The sequence below is a fragment of the Sinocyclocheilus rhinocerous genome, unplaced genomic scaffold, assembly GCF_001515625.1.
Source record: "Sinocyclocheilus rhinocerous isolate Xijiao unplaced genomic scaffold, SAMN03320098_v1.1 scaffold1908, whole genome shotgun sequence".
In the NCBI taxonomy this organism is placed as follows: Eukaryota; Metazoa; Chordata; class Actinopteri; order Cypriniformes; family Cyprinidae; genus Sinocyclocheilus; species Sinocyclocheilus rhinocerous.
The window spans coordinates 345,260-360,661 of NW_015630984.1; the positions used below are offsets into that span (position 1 = coordinate 345,260).

The 15,402-nt window shown below is 36.0% G+C and overlaps 1 protein-coding gene and 1 long non-coding RNA gene across 2 annotated transcripts in view; both read left to right on the top strand.

The window, feature by feature from the left end:
• The window catches only part of LOC107740857 (uncharacterized), a 5,119-nt gene extending 1,439 nt beyond the window's left edge, over positions 1-3,680 (top strand). Inside the window, exons 2-3 of the long non-coding RNA XR_001640126.1 lie at positions 3,150-3,232; positions 3,595-3,680. This is a non-coding gene — a long non-coding RNA (uncharacterized LOC107740857). The remainder of the gene's footprint in view (positions 1-3,149; positions 3,233-3,594) is intronic.
• LOC107740849 (uncharacterized) overlaps positions 1-12,496 on the top strand; it is a 25,227-nt gene extending 12,731 nt beyond the window's left edge. Inside the window, exons 5-7 of the mRNA XM_016553375.1 lie at positions 11,470-11,613; positions 11,707-11,751; positions 11,966-12,496. Coding sequence (XP_016408861.1) covers positions 11,470-11,613; positions 11,707-11,751; positions 11,966-12,183 — 407 coding nt within the window. The 3' untranslated portion in view covers positions 12,184-12,496. The remainder of the gene's footprint in view (positions 1-11,469; positions 11,614-11,706; positions 11,752-11,965) is intronic.
• The last annotated feature ends 2,906 nt before the right edge of the window (positions 12,497-15,402 follow it).

Here is a 15,402-nt window from a genome sequence, read left to right on the forward strand (position 1 = left end):
AATGAAAAAACATGATTTCTGAGAATTGTTAAAAACTGAGTTATCTGTCTTTGCAAATTAACTCTTCATATAGGCCTATATTTATTACATTTTACATTATCTCACACATGGATCTGCATTTTCTATAATGTATTTCTATAATAAAAAATACATATCTGATATGACTTAATATGTAATTATCATCAAACAAACAATATAATTCATATTCTCAAGGATTAAAGATTAAACGGAAAAAAAAGAAAAAAAGTTGTAAAGCTATATAAAGCTCAATAACTTCACAGTAACACACTGTAGTGTCACCAAATTCAGTTTACACATCACTGCTCTCCTGCTGGTTATACCACAACCGTTATTTTTGAAAATAATTGCTTTTTGCATATTTATGATTATTTATAATGAAAAAAATAGTCATTACCGTCATTGTTATTGGACAAAATAATCAATAACTTCACTGTAACACACTGTACTTTCTCCAAAATCAGTTCACACATCACTGCTCTCCTGCTGATTATTCCACAACACTTATTCAAAATAACTTATTTTAGTATTAAATAACACTTATTCATTTTAAATAATCATAGAAAATATGCAAAAGCAATTATTTTTCAAAAATAACTTGTCACTTGTCTCTCGGACGCCAGCGCATTGAGATCAATGTATTTTGTACAGAGCGGAGGAAAGCTTGTTTTGAGGAGAACTCGCTTGTAGCTCGTGGTTACGTTCCCAGTTAGTCTAGGGTTAGAGGAACAGGTAACAGAATAAAAAGGTGATGTGTGGAGGCAGCAAGGTTCAATTCCCAACCCCAGAGCTTTAACAAAGGCCAAGAATCTCGATATCAAAACAAGTTATTTTATTTGACAGATATGGGAGGATGTCAAAACTTCAAGAGGGGGCAAGGCCAAAATAACAAACAAACCCTCTAACTATTTGGGATAAACTAACTAAGCTATACAAAGAAAAGAAAACAAAATACAATAGATATAAACTACCTCCCTAACTAGCATAAACAAGAGGAAAACAAGATAAAGAAAATGGCACCCACCTCTCTACTAACACATTCCCAATAAGTTAACAATGTAAGTTTAATAGATAACAAACAATAACATAGGTAGGGACAAACAAATAGTAACTTCCAAAACAAACCAGGTTTCTTGTCGTAGGCATCAGTTACCACAACAGTGTTAACACAATAACACTACAAAGGAATCATTCAACAAAGTATTAACCAGAACAACTAATAAAGCTTTTTGGGTTGAGAATAGAAGCCTCACGACGCAGCCTCCACACACACCTTGCGCTGTGCAATGGTGCTGCTTAAATCCTCACTGCTTCCCCTCCTCCTGCAATTACATCAGATCACCAATCATTGGAATCAGGTGGCAGCCATTACCTCCTGCTTATAGGAAGTAAAAGGGATAGAGAGAGAAAAAACAAATACGTCCTTGGACGTAACACTCGTTTTCTACATCACTACGCAAGAAAAGAGGCGTCAGTTGTGTAGTAAAAACATTTTGCTCGTGAGTTATTGATCTGGAAAATCTGTGAATATCTTGCTAACTTTACCGAACTGAGATCCGGGGAATTGCCAAGCCACGGATCCAAAATTTTAATGTAATGATCTTCGAGCCACTTCTTTGTCACTCTTGCTTTGTGACATGGTGCTCCATCATGCTGGAAAATGCACGGATCATCACCAAATTGCTCATGGATAGTTGGAAGAAGTTGCTGTTGCAGGACGTTTGAGAGGGATCAAGCGCAAATCCTGGCAGCGACAGGTCCATACCATTCTTTATTCATGGCAGTGTTTTTGGGCATAATTATCAGAGAGCCCACTCCCTTGGTTGAAAAGCAACCCCACACATGGATGGTCTCAAGATGCTTCACTGTTGGCACGTCACAGGACTCATGGTATCATTCACCTTTTCTTCTCTGAACAATCGATTTTCCAGATGTCCCAAACAGTCGGAAGGGAGCTTCATCAGAGAAAAAACTTTGCACCAGTCTTCTGCTGTCCAATCCTTGTACTTCCAGCAGAATTTCAATCTGTCCTTGACGTTTTTCTTGGAGAGAAGTGGCTTCTTTGCTGCCCTTCTTGACACCAGGCCGTTGTCCAAAAGTCTTGGCTTCACTGTGCATGCAGATGCTCTCACACCAGCCTGCTGCCATTTCTGAGCAAGCTCTGCACTGGTGGAGTCACGATTCTGTAGTTGACTCCTCAGGAGGAGACGGTCCTGGCGCTTGCTGGACACTCTGGGACACCCTGAAGACTTCTTCACTGCAGGCGAACCTCTCTCTTTGAAGTTCTTGATGATCCGGTAAATGGTTCTTTCAGGTGCAATATTATTTGTAGCAATTTCCTTGCATGTGAGGCCATTTTGATGCAAAGCGATGATGGCTGCATGTGTTTCTTTGGAGGTAACCTTACACAACACAATGATTGGAAGAGCTTCTTCCCTCCTTTTATAGCAATCAGTCTGCTCTTACAATCTAGTGATTTTACCTGACTAGTACTCATTCACACTTTCACATGTGCTGCTGATATGATTAGTCAATTAATGTTAGCTGGTCATTTTGTGTCAGGATCAAAAAACAGTGAAAGTTAAATGTAAATGTTTTGGCCAATGAAGCTTTTAGCAATTATTTAAAATGCATCTGATCACTCTACAAAATAATCTAACGACAACGTGAATGAACACCACAACAGCTTAAGCAAACTTTGCAAAACACAAAATTTGTCACTGCCAAAACTTTTAGCCATGACTGTACTCATCCATAACACGCTGGACAATAATCATCAATACATGCATATTATGTGATTTACACATTTTGCAGGTATTTCAAAATGCCTTTGAATATAGAAAATTTATATTCTCAGACTTGAGTACTGTGTAATTATCATATTCTGTATTAGATGAAATATAAGTTATCTAATGCTGCGTGATGTTGGTGTTTCTTGAAGCATAAAGGAATGGTTTACGAATAGAAAACCAAAAAAATGAAATTCTGTCATCGCTTAATCATCCTTGGCTCATTTTAAATTACTTTAAAGCACCATAAAAGTTGTCCATATCTCTGTAATCTCTTGTACTTCCTCATTAGTCCTAAGTTTATTATGGTGTAAATTAAATGGTGTCATTATTTTATTGCAGAATCACAACCATGAATGCTGTAAATGCTGTGCAGCTGTTCATTCTGGTTTGGACCTTTACTGCTCTCTGTCAAGCTGATAAAGGTAAGAGAATAAACTTCACCTAGAATGAACTAAATCTGAAATAATGAAAAATATCTGATTCATAGATATACAAAACATGGCTCTTTAAAAAGAATACCCAAGAGCTTTTGAGTATAATTCAAAATACAGATTTACTGTTTGAACAGTTTTTGCATAATAGGAAGAGAAATCCTTTAAGGTCAGAGAGCAGTATAATGTTTTTGTACAGATAAGTGCAAAATCTAATTTTCAATCAAGAATGCATGATCTTGTGTTTTCTCCACTGACTATATGACATGGCAACAGTCTGGATTGGTAAAAATCAGGAGTTTCAGCAGATTTTTATTGTTGTGTATTATATGATTTACATTGTTATTTTTCAGATATCAGTGTAAACTGTGAGAATGTGACTGGATCTGTGGGGAAAGAAGTAACTCTCACCTGCAGTGTTTCTCTGCTGATAAATGAATGCTGCATTAAAAATAATATGTTTAAACATAAAGAAACACAAATCTGTGCACAAGTTTTTCCTGTGAACAGAGGAAAAGCTTCACATGCCACTACACTCCAACTACAGCAATGACAGAACAATTCACATTCTTTGTGCAAGCTTCCTGTGGATGGAAGAAACCCGAATTCACTGTTTACACAACAGGTACTGCATTTACTGTAATATTTTTGTTTATAGTGCAGTAAATCTTTGCAAATGTCCATTTATGTTATATCTACTAACAGTGGTTTAAAATATATGAACAGAGGCCATTTAACCGGAAAATGATAGTAAAACTCTTGGTATGAAAGCTATTATATATTTAATATCTCCAACTACAGCAATGACAGAACAATTCACATTCTTTGTGCAAACTTCCTGTGGATGGAAGAAACCCGAATTCACTGTTTACACAACAGGTACTGCATTTACTGTAATATGTTTGTTTATAGTGCAGTAAATCTTTGCAAATGTCCATTTATGTTATATCTACTAACAGTGGTTTAAAATATATGAACAGAGGCCATTTAACCGGAAAATGATAGTAAAACTCTTGGTATGAAAGCTATTATATATTTAATATAACTATTGATTATTTCTTCAGTTTACTTAGGACGTATGAACCCAGAAAACCCATCAGGATCCTCTCCACCTGAGACAGCAGCAGGAGTCAAGGATACTGTCATCACTGTGCTTGTGAGTGGTTTCCTCATCATCCTCATCATCGTCATCATCATGACAATAATTTACAAAACAAAACCAAACTTCACCAAACTTTCTGGATCCCAGAACAGGATGTGTCTGGTTGTCAAACATGATGAGGACGAAGCGTTCATCCAGAAGATGTGATATAATAGCATTGACTCAGCAGTATGAAACTAATGACTTATGTCTGATTTTCCCTGTGGTGCTCACAAAAGACACAAGCTTTATTATATCTCAAACTTAATATATAACTCTGGCTGTAGGTTTTAAAACTCTATTCCTGTTTTATATTGATTCTGTGAAATATCACTGTATTATTGATCTGTTTGATCAGTGTACATACAGTATATGGCTGAACGTATACTGAATATGTGAAGTGATTAAAAAAAAAAACAAGCAGAATTAAACAGCCAGAGATATCGACCTGATTTCATCTTCACTGATGGATAAAATAATTTTACATTTTTATATAATAATTTTGCATTTTTCATAATATCCTCTTTGATCTTCCACAGAATAAAGAAAGTCATACAGGTTTGAAATGACATGAAGGTGAATAGATAATTGCTGAACTGTCATTTTTGGGTGAACTATAATATCTAAACATGGTTGGTTAAGTTTGACTTATTATTTGCATTTCAGAAGATTTTCGATTTTCAGAAGAAAGATGCAGCCTTGACAATTAATGATGATTGATTTTTACGTTGTGTGAATTGTATTCACTTTTTAGCTCAGCTTTTTAAAATGAGTTTCTAAAGGTCATTTTCAGGGTGTTTAGTTTATGCACTGACACCCCATAGAGACAGATCATACTGACTATGATTATCATTATCATACTCATATATGATTTATCAGCCAACTGAGACTTTTACCCTTGAACTGATTTCCTGCAACCCATTAAAATCCCGTTTATCTTTGATGAGGGAGAGATTTTGCAATGACAAATTCTCTCATGGGTGGATAAATGTTTCCAATGAATTCAGTTTTATTTACATATCACTTCTCACAATGCATGTTGTTTACTAAAAAATGTGCCGTACAAAGAAGAAAATATCTCTAATGTGTTCAGGTATGCAGTAGTAAACTAGTGTATATAACTATAACATGGAGGAGTAGAGCCATTAAGTCCAGTTATTTAAAGTTCTTCCCTGCTGGAAAAAACAAAACAATAGAAACATCACAGAAATTCTAATGGTGTTCACTACAAATGCCATTACAAACATCTCAAACCATCTACTATTACGCATTAAAACCATTAAAAATTGTTTCCTGTAGTGTGCTTTTGGGACATATTCCATTAAAGGGGTCATATGATGCGATTTAAATTTTTCCTTTCTCTTTGGAGTGTTACAAGCTCTTGGTGCATAAAGAAGATCTGTAAAGTTGCAAACACTAAAGTCTCAAATCCAAAGAGATATTCTTTATAAAAGTTAAGAGTCAACCACTCCTACCTAAAACGGCTCGTTCTAACACGCCCCACATGTCTAGGTCACTATGTGGGAAGATTTGCATAACTCCGCCCAAATGTTCATGCAAAGAAAGAAGGCGTAACTTTGATTCTCGCTGTAGTTTTGTTGTTGCCGCCATGTCGTGAAGGAGCTGTGTGTTTCGTTGTGAAACGTTGTCGTTGTCTTCCAAAAGAGGACACGACTAGAAATCAGTGGTTAAGTTGTATTTATAACACTGTTCCAGAACAGTTCAACCCAAATATTCAGATGTGTGCAGCGCATTTTATGGAGGACTGTTTCCTGATCCTGAGAGAGTAGCCTACAGCTGTTATGACTCACGTAAGTAAGTTTTTTATATTTAAAGAATTTGCCACTGACGATTCAAAAGCGAGCAGTGCAGAGTAGTGCTTGTTGTTTATCATTTCTCCGATCACAAATGCAGACATGGTTTTAAGTTTACGCGGCGCGATGCAACCGCGTAAAAAAACAGTATAAGTCATTACAATCCGTATTTATGTCCCCACTGGATGCAACAAATGCTTCTGCTCCAGCTGGACACGGCATCACAGTATGTTAAGGGGCGTAACATTTCTGTCACACGCTTGAGGTATTCGGCCAATCACAACTCACTGGATAGCTGGCCAATCAGAGCACACCTCGCTTTTCAGAACGATGAACTTTGTAAAAATCTACGCGTTTCAGAAAGGCGGGGCATAGAGGAGAACATTAATGTTCTTTTTAGCAGCATCATATGACCCCTTTAAGATTTAGTGGTTTAACAAGTCACCAATAAAAGGAGACAATTTACCAGTTAAGACCATTTTGACATTCATTTACAAAGCAAAACCAAACTTCACCAAACTTTCTGGATCCCAGAACAGAATGTTTCTTGTTCCCGGACAACAGCGATCATCCAGCATATATATATATATATATATAGGTCAAAAGTTTGGATACATTACTATTTTATATTTTTGCAAGAAGTAACTTATGGTCATCAAGCCTGCATTTATTTGATCAAAATTTTAATATACTTTAAAATACATTTTATGCAATGCAGATTTATTATCAATGTTGGAAACCTGTGATACTTAAAAAGTAAAAAAAGAACAACATTTATTTAAAATATAGCTTTTGTAACAATATACACTACTGTTCAAAAGCTTGAGGTCAGTATTTTTTTTTTTAAAGAAATCAGTTTTTATTCATCAAGGATTTATTTAATTGAACAGTGATAGTAAAGATTGATATTAATAGAAAACACCTCTATTTTGAATAAATGCTGTTCTTTTTAACTTATCCTTTATCAATGAACACCAAAAAAGTATCAGGTTACAAAAAAAAACAAAAAAAAAACAATTAAACAGCACAACTCTTTCCAACATTGACAATAAATCAGCATATTAGAATAATTTCTGAAGATCGTGTGACACTGAAGACTGGAGTAATGATGCTGAAAATACAGCTTTGATCACAGAAATAAATATTTTAAAGTATATTAAATAGAAAAAAATTATTTTAAATTGAGTACAATTTAATAATTTTTTTTGAATACAGTTTTTTGTGTTTTTGATCAAATAAATGCAAGCTTGATGAGCATAAAACACTTTCCTAATGCTGCATAATTATCAAATATTTTAATGTTAAAGTCCTTTCACGTCACCATTTCGCCAGCCTACATTTCACGTAAGAGGCCTGTAGATGACACTTGGGCTTCATTATTTATGATAGTTTCATGAAATAGTAAACGTGTACCATACATAAATATAAGGGAATCGAATACTGATTACCATTATTGCGACTTTTTGCGCTGCACGGTTTTGTGCAGTGCTTTTGTAGTCATTTAGCATCCATTTTCTCAGCGATGTTTGATTTATAAAATGAGACAAACCGCAGATCCAGAACGATCCACAAATGTAAACTCGTCTGTCCATGTAATTTTCAACTGATTTATGAACAAGAACTGAAAATGACGCTCCACTTCACATTATTGTCCAATGAAATGTGAACTTCTTGTGCCAGATCATGATTGGTTGGTGTAGCCTATTATGCATGACAAACGGGCAATGATGAATTATGTAATATTCTAAAATAATTAAATCGACACACTAGCTTTGATTATTGATGAAAAAAAGTTTAAAATATTGTTTAGTTTATTTTTTCCTTCCGGCGACCCACTCACTGAAAGAAGGTTTCCGAACAGACTGGAATATCAGTCAAGCAAAACGCACGCAACTATAGCAACGCCTCAGATTGACAGATATGTACAAATAAACAGGAATTTTTCGACTTTTGAGCGATTAATTACTGTTTTGTACACATTGTCATGTTAATTATAATTGAAATGCGTTTTGTTTTATTTACCACAATATCATTGCTATTTGTCTGAGAGGGGCACTTTTGAATAATTTTGAAAATGGGCAGGGGCTTGAGCCCCCAAAGCCCCCCCTTCTGCACGTGCCTGGATATCGCAATGAACTAAGATTGACAGCTTTTCAGTGATTATAAAGGGAGCTCATACGCGCGCTGTCTAAGCCAGGCCGCGTGGGTCGGGGGAATCGTTAGGTTTCTTAATAGTGTTGTCAAAAATATCAATCTTTAGATACATATCTATAGTGAAATATGTGAAACTGTTCAATAGTGCTTTCCTGCAGTATCGATACAGTGATACCAGCTGCGTTAATCTGTCTCTTCTCTCCGACAGCGCACTCAGCAGTCTGACAGAGCCACGCCCCTCTCAGGCAGAGCCACGCCCCATCTCACTCAAGCCACGCCTCCGACTGCCAGCCAGTGCCTGTGTCTCATTGCCACATTAATCAGTTTTATTATTTGCGCTGCGTGTTTCAAAGCGAAGTAAGCATTTTCCTCACGCGAACAGCTCGTTATACGTCTCAGAACGGCTCAGTTCACTGTGAATGAATGCAGTCAACTCCATCTCTGCATGTGATGAGAGTTTTTTGGCAACAGAGCGGTCACCAGGCTTTTTTTTTTTTTTTTCATTTTATTCTTTTCATATTTGCATAATTTCCAACATTTTAGTGGGCAGATGATTACAGCATTTCACCATAGATTTATAATGAAATGCACTTGTAAACGTGTGTTAACAGTTTCAATTAGCAGGCCTACAATATCCTGTGGAAAACACTGTTGATTCTGTAAACTTTACTCGAGCATAGTAGCCTATAACTAGAATTATTTTTAAGTTGTTTATGCCACATTCTTACAGTAGTTAGATCTGACAAAATTTTCCTCTTTGTATAGGTGCAAGTATGAAAGTGCCATGCAAAGAGGAAAATCACTCTAACGTGTTGATAACGTGTTGGTATTTGCTAGAATTCACGATGACATCTGAATAAGATGTCCAGGACCTCCAGCAGGAAAAGAGGCCCACAACATTAAAGATACAGCAGCATATGTCATTGTACACATGGGGTACATTTTTTGTGCATTTTTTCATGTGGTAATGTAGGGGCTCTTTGATACATTTCTTTAGGCTTTCTGGCCCTGAGACTCAACTATTTTCTCAACTATTCTCCAGCTGTGATCCTTGGAGAATCTTTGGCTACTCAAACTCTCCTCCTCACCTTGCTCTAAGACAATGTAGACACGCGTCCTCTTTCAGGCAGATTTGTAACATTTTCTGTTGATTGGAAATTCAACAGATGACAATGGGAAAATGGGATTTTCAATACATTTGCACTTTTCTTACAGCCACTTGTGAAGCTCAATGATCTTTTTCTGCACATCAGAACTATATTCTTTGGTTTTACTCCTTGTGATGGATGATTAAGGGAATTTGACCTTTATGTTTCATCATATTTATATTCCTGTGACAGAGGAAGCCATGATAATTTCATGTTCATAGTCACCCCTGGTGTGCTAAAATGTGTAAATATAAATGGCAATACTTCAGAGATATTTTGCTCATAGTAATTTTTAGGGGTACCAATAATTGTGGCCAACGTGTATTAGAGAAAGTCATTTCTTAGTAAGTAGACTTTTGGCCTACTTTCATTTGTTTTACTTTTTGAAAGTTTCGATTTTTTTTAAAAGAATGAATGAATGAACGAAAAGGATAAAACAAAAAGATCAAAGCCGCCTTTGATCATATTTACCGAGTGTGCCAAAAATTCTGACCGGCTGTATTTGACTTTGAAACAGCATTTCACAGCTGTCATCATCCTTATGGCATGAAGGGGAAATTTGCAGGTTAGTAACAGCACCAACTGCTGGTCAAAAATGTTTTAACATAAACAACTGAGACTGAGAACCATGCTGAAAGTGAAAGTTTAGTAGTGGATCAGTGTTTATAAACTCGTGTGAGCAGCAGAGAGAATCAGAGAGGAATGAACTCAGATGGTGAAGACACACAGAGCGCAGGTGAGCAATAACTCTGTCTGAACACGAAATAATTCCCTTTATATTTACCAATCCATGACGCGCTGCTGGAAAACCATCCATGCGTGCATGCTGTTTACGCAATTTGCAGATATTTTAAAAAGAGTATGAATATATAAAACGTTTTGTGCTCATTTTGACTGATACATGTTGCAGTGCTTTCCATAGAACTGGTTTTTGTTTTCAGTCAGTAAAGATAACGCAATGGAAAGATTTGCTCTTCGTGGCGTTTGTTTTTAGTCGCAGCTGTAGATTCAGCTGATATACGGGTGTTTCATTGCGTGCCCTCAGTGCTTTTTACTGTAAGAATATTTGGGGTTTCCTGGCTATATTTTTTCACCCATTATAGTCCCATCAACACATCTAAATTAAAGCACGAGTTGTTGTGTGAAACCTCGCGAAAATATGAGACATATTTAAGACTTTAAGCGTATTCTCAGGCTTGAGGTTAAGAAAAGTTTTTACTGTAATTAAGCCATAAGGTGCATGAAGCATTAAGGAATAGTTCATTCAAAAAATGATTCTTTATTCACCCTCATGTCATTTCAAACATCTTCAAATGATGTCAGCATTTTTTATTTTGGGTAAAATATTCCTAAAAGAACTGATTGAATCCAAGTAAAACACTTTTCTGCTGAGCTTTCAGTAATTCGTCCTCTGTGTCTGCTCTGTAATCTCTAGCACTTCCTTATTAGCCACAGTTATGTTTCATTTCTGAGGTAAATATCTGTAATTCTTTCTATTGCAGAATCAGAACAATGAATGCTGTAAATGTTGTGCAACTGCTCATTGTGGTTTGGACCTTCTCCGCTGTCTGTCAAGGTTATGATGATGGTAAGAGAATAAACTTTCCCTTAGAAAGTGTGTGTGAGAATGGCGAGTGACTAAATGTAAGATAAAGAGAGAAAAAAAACATTTGGTCAAATGTGCTTAATATGCAAAGCATAAATGAAAATGCACAATATTTTGTAGTAAATCTGAATTCTTTCTTGTTTAAAAAATATAGATATTTTCATTATTTTTCAGTTGCTGTATTATATGATGATATATATATTGTTATTTTTCAGATTTCAGTGTAAGCTGTGAGAATGTGACTGGATCTGTGGGGAATGAAGTAACTTTCATCTGCAGCATCTCTCTGCTGCTCACTGAATGCTGCATTACAAAGTATAAGTTTCAATACCCTGAGAGCTTTAATGACTCCGAAATCTGTTATCAAGTTTTTCCTGTGAACCCCTGTGAACAGAGAAACAGCTTCACATGCCGCTACACTCCAGCTACAGCAATGACAGAACAATTCAGATTCTTTGTGCAAACAAACTGTGGAATGAAAAGAAGAGGATTCGCTGTGGGCATAACAGGTATGGTATATAATACTGTTGTTTATAATTCAATGAGTGTTAGCTGTACATTTATTTTTAGTCTACTAACAGTGGTTTAAAATCTGTTAACAGAATCCATGAAACGTGAAATTGACACTGAAGCTCCCGGAAAGAAAGGTATTATATTCTATTATAATTATTGATTATTGAGCTCCCGATTACTTGGGAACAAAGAAAAATGCTCTGTGGTCTCTTGTCACATGATTTTAGAGAAGATCTTAAGAAGGAAACTGATGTTTGAACATTCTGTCAAGAAATCATGAACGGATTTTCTGATAGGCTGAAGTTGAGTTTATGATTGTCATAAAACATTTTAAACTCACCTTTCCAGAAGAACCTGTCAGGGACATATCAGAAACATCTGAACAGAAGAAAGAAGAAGGTCGTGGATATAAGATCGCCGTCATCGCTGCTGTTATAAGCTGTTTTATCATCGTCATAATGCCAGTCATTTACAAATTGACACAAAAACACACCAAACGGAACAGGACGTTTCTGAGTGTCAGACATGAAGACGACAACAGCAATCATCTAGAAAATGTGATATAATAGCATCGACTCAGCAGTACCAGACTAATTAACTAATTTGTTTGACTTTTCATACAGTGCTCATGAAAGACACTCCAGCAAACTTCTCTACTATCTGTTAAAATTTAAACTATACTGACCTGTATAACTCTGACTGCAAAACTCTGTTTCTGTTTTATATTGATTTCTGTGAAATAATGCTATATTATAGATCTGCTTGATCAGTGTATTTAGTGTTAATTTTCTGCACATGCAATTTCGTAATAGTGTGAACAGTAAGGTTTTGTACAGTGTGTTGTATTGATTTAACAAGTAAGGAACTCAATAAAGACTTGTGATACACTCTTAAAAATAAAGGTGCTTCAAAAGGTTCTTCAAGCGATGCCATAGAAGAACCATTTTTGGTTCCACAAAGAACCATTCAGTCAAAGGTTCTTTAAAGAACCATCTCTTTCTTACCTTTTTATAATCTGAAGAACCTTCTTTCGCCACAAAGAACCTTTTGTGAAACAGAAAGGTTCTTCAGATGTTAAAGGTTCTTTATGGAACCATTTAGACAAAAAGGTTCTTCTATGGCATCGTGAAGCACCTTTATTTTTAAGAGTGTAGGCTACTCTCTAAAGAATATCTGGAACATGTTTTTATCAGCACATAATGGGTCAGAACAGGAAACTGGGTGAAAAATAGCTGCACAGAGCTCATCTGTGCCTTTAGTTACTGAATGAGATTCCCTGGATCTTGAGATTCATTTTCTGAATTTCTGTACCGAGAAAAAGAAAGTAAAATGATCCCACACCTGTGAAAAACAAACAGTGTTCATCATGTACTTGGATACTTCCAATCCAGTGTGCAGCAGTCATTTGAGTCCACAACAAACAAGATGGATTATTCGCACAAGCAGCGCACATCACGAGCAGCAGCAAGGGTCCGTTTCACTCCATTTGGTTTTTGTTTTTTTGTTCTTAGGGGAAAAAAATACTGATATCAATGTTGGAGTCCTTCACATTCAACACACCAAATCACAATTATATGATGCCCAAACTACAACATTCACACATACGGTGGGATTCAGTACACTCTAAAAAATGCTGGGTTAAAAAGGGACAAACCCAGCTATTGGGTTGTTTTGACCCAGCACAGCAGTTGGGTTGTTTTGACTCAAAACAACCCAATAGCTGGGTTTGTCCCTTTTTAACCCAGCATTTTTTAGAGTGTAGGGTCACATCTGGAAATCTGTTATTCAAAGTCTAATTTCAAACTGAAAATAAACCAAATTGTATTTTTAATTATTATGAACAAGTCCTATGTTGCTAATGAAACCATTTTGAATTAAATTTGTTTATTTGTGGGAAATGGTAAAAGCCGTTCTCTGCTGAACTATCATGAATATAATGCAACTGTTGTGATGCATTCATCTACCAGCAGAGAGCAGGTCCTTTTGAAATCAGCTGACTTTGAACAATATGAATGTCATATATAGATCACATGATTTTTAGAAATTATATTATTGTGTCTTGTTCTGAGGTGAATATGCATCATTTTGTTGTTGATTGAGTGTCGTTTGATGACTCTTGGTGGAGGATTGCTGCTTGTTTGTTATTCTAAATGAAGATCAAACTGATATAATGCTATAAACTGAAAGTGAAGGAAACAATACACTGTTTTGTTCACTTTTTGTTTCTTTGAAGTTTCTTTATTCTTTCACTTTGCTCCTTGTCTTTCATATGTGGTTCACTTGTGAAATGTTCTGTACGGACCGTGTTTGCACAGCCTCTCTTTTTCTTCTATAATGAAACACGCCAAATTTCCCATGTGAATTTAATTATTGTATTTGAATAAAACGGCAGTAGTTAAATTCACTTCACATTAAGTTTAAATTTGGAAAAAGAAAGATTTAGCCTAATATTACAATCAATTAAAAATCTTTCATTTGACAATTAGTGATGATTCCCATTGTGTGAATTATATTAAACCACTTTTTTAAATGGTTAGCTATAGGTCATTTTCAGGGCGTTTACTTCATGCACTGCACTGGCGCCGCAGATTTGAGCTCAAACTGACTATGATTATCATACCTGTTAGATCATGCCTCCACGCCAGATAATTAAGATCCAGTCCCGGATGCCAGATCCTGTCCGAAAATGTCCATTTTGTCTGATAACAGAACAACTAATCAGCAAAACTGTCTAATAACCAAAACCTGTTAACAGCAAGTTTTGTCTGGTACCCAAAATAGCCAAAACTCGATTAACCATCTTTAATCAGCCAAGAAGTTGACTGTGAAAGAAAGTGATGATTATAATAAATGATTAAATGGAATAATAAAATGATTCAACTGAATAAATGAATGAAGAATAAATGAATATAAAAGAAAGTAAGTAAAACACAACACAAATGTGGTTGCTCTCTTGAAGCAACACACACAGTTTGCATTTGAGGATCCTTCATACTCGTACTATGATTTATCAGCCAACTGAGGACTGACTTGGACTGATTCTTTGTCGCATGACACAGAGAGTTTGAGCCCAGTGGAGATAAACAAAAGGAAAAAGGTAGGTGAGACACAGACAGATGTAATAAAAATTTCTACCAAATGCCAAAGCAATGTAAATGCATGGTTATTACAGTGAGAGCACCCTAGAGCAACATGGGAAACACCTCGCTCGAGGCTCAATGGTGGAGGCTTGTATTGTTTGTAATGTTGCATGTAACGATGGAAAAATTTTACACAAACCGCATTCATACGTTGACACATGGTTTAACGGCTCATTGTGCTTGTAAAGGTGATGCAATGCATTAAAAACTTGTTTACCTTTGCATTCTTTACCTTGTTTATTTTGCATTAATAAGCAGGTTCTCTCAGGTCACTGGTGCAAAATCGCTACAATGTTAATATATACTGTATATGACTTACTGTACAGGTCATGATTTGTCTATACAGATGGTCTATACCAGTGATGGGCAAACTTGGCCCTTCCAGGCCACTTTCCTGCAGAGATTTGATCCAACCCTGATCAAACTCACCTGCCTGTAGCTTTCTAGTAGTCTTGAAGACAATGATTAGCTGGTTCAGGTGTGTTTGATTAGAGTTGGAGCTAACCTGGAAGGGCCAAGTTTGCCCACCCCTGGTTTAGAGCATAAGAAAAAAATGGTAAAATAACATTTTTGAAAAATTATATTATATTCATATGTTATGCTATGTCCTCTGTAGAGGACACCAGGACTCAGTTTTTCTAAAAA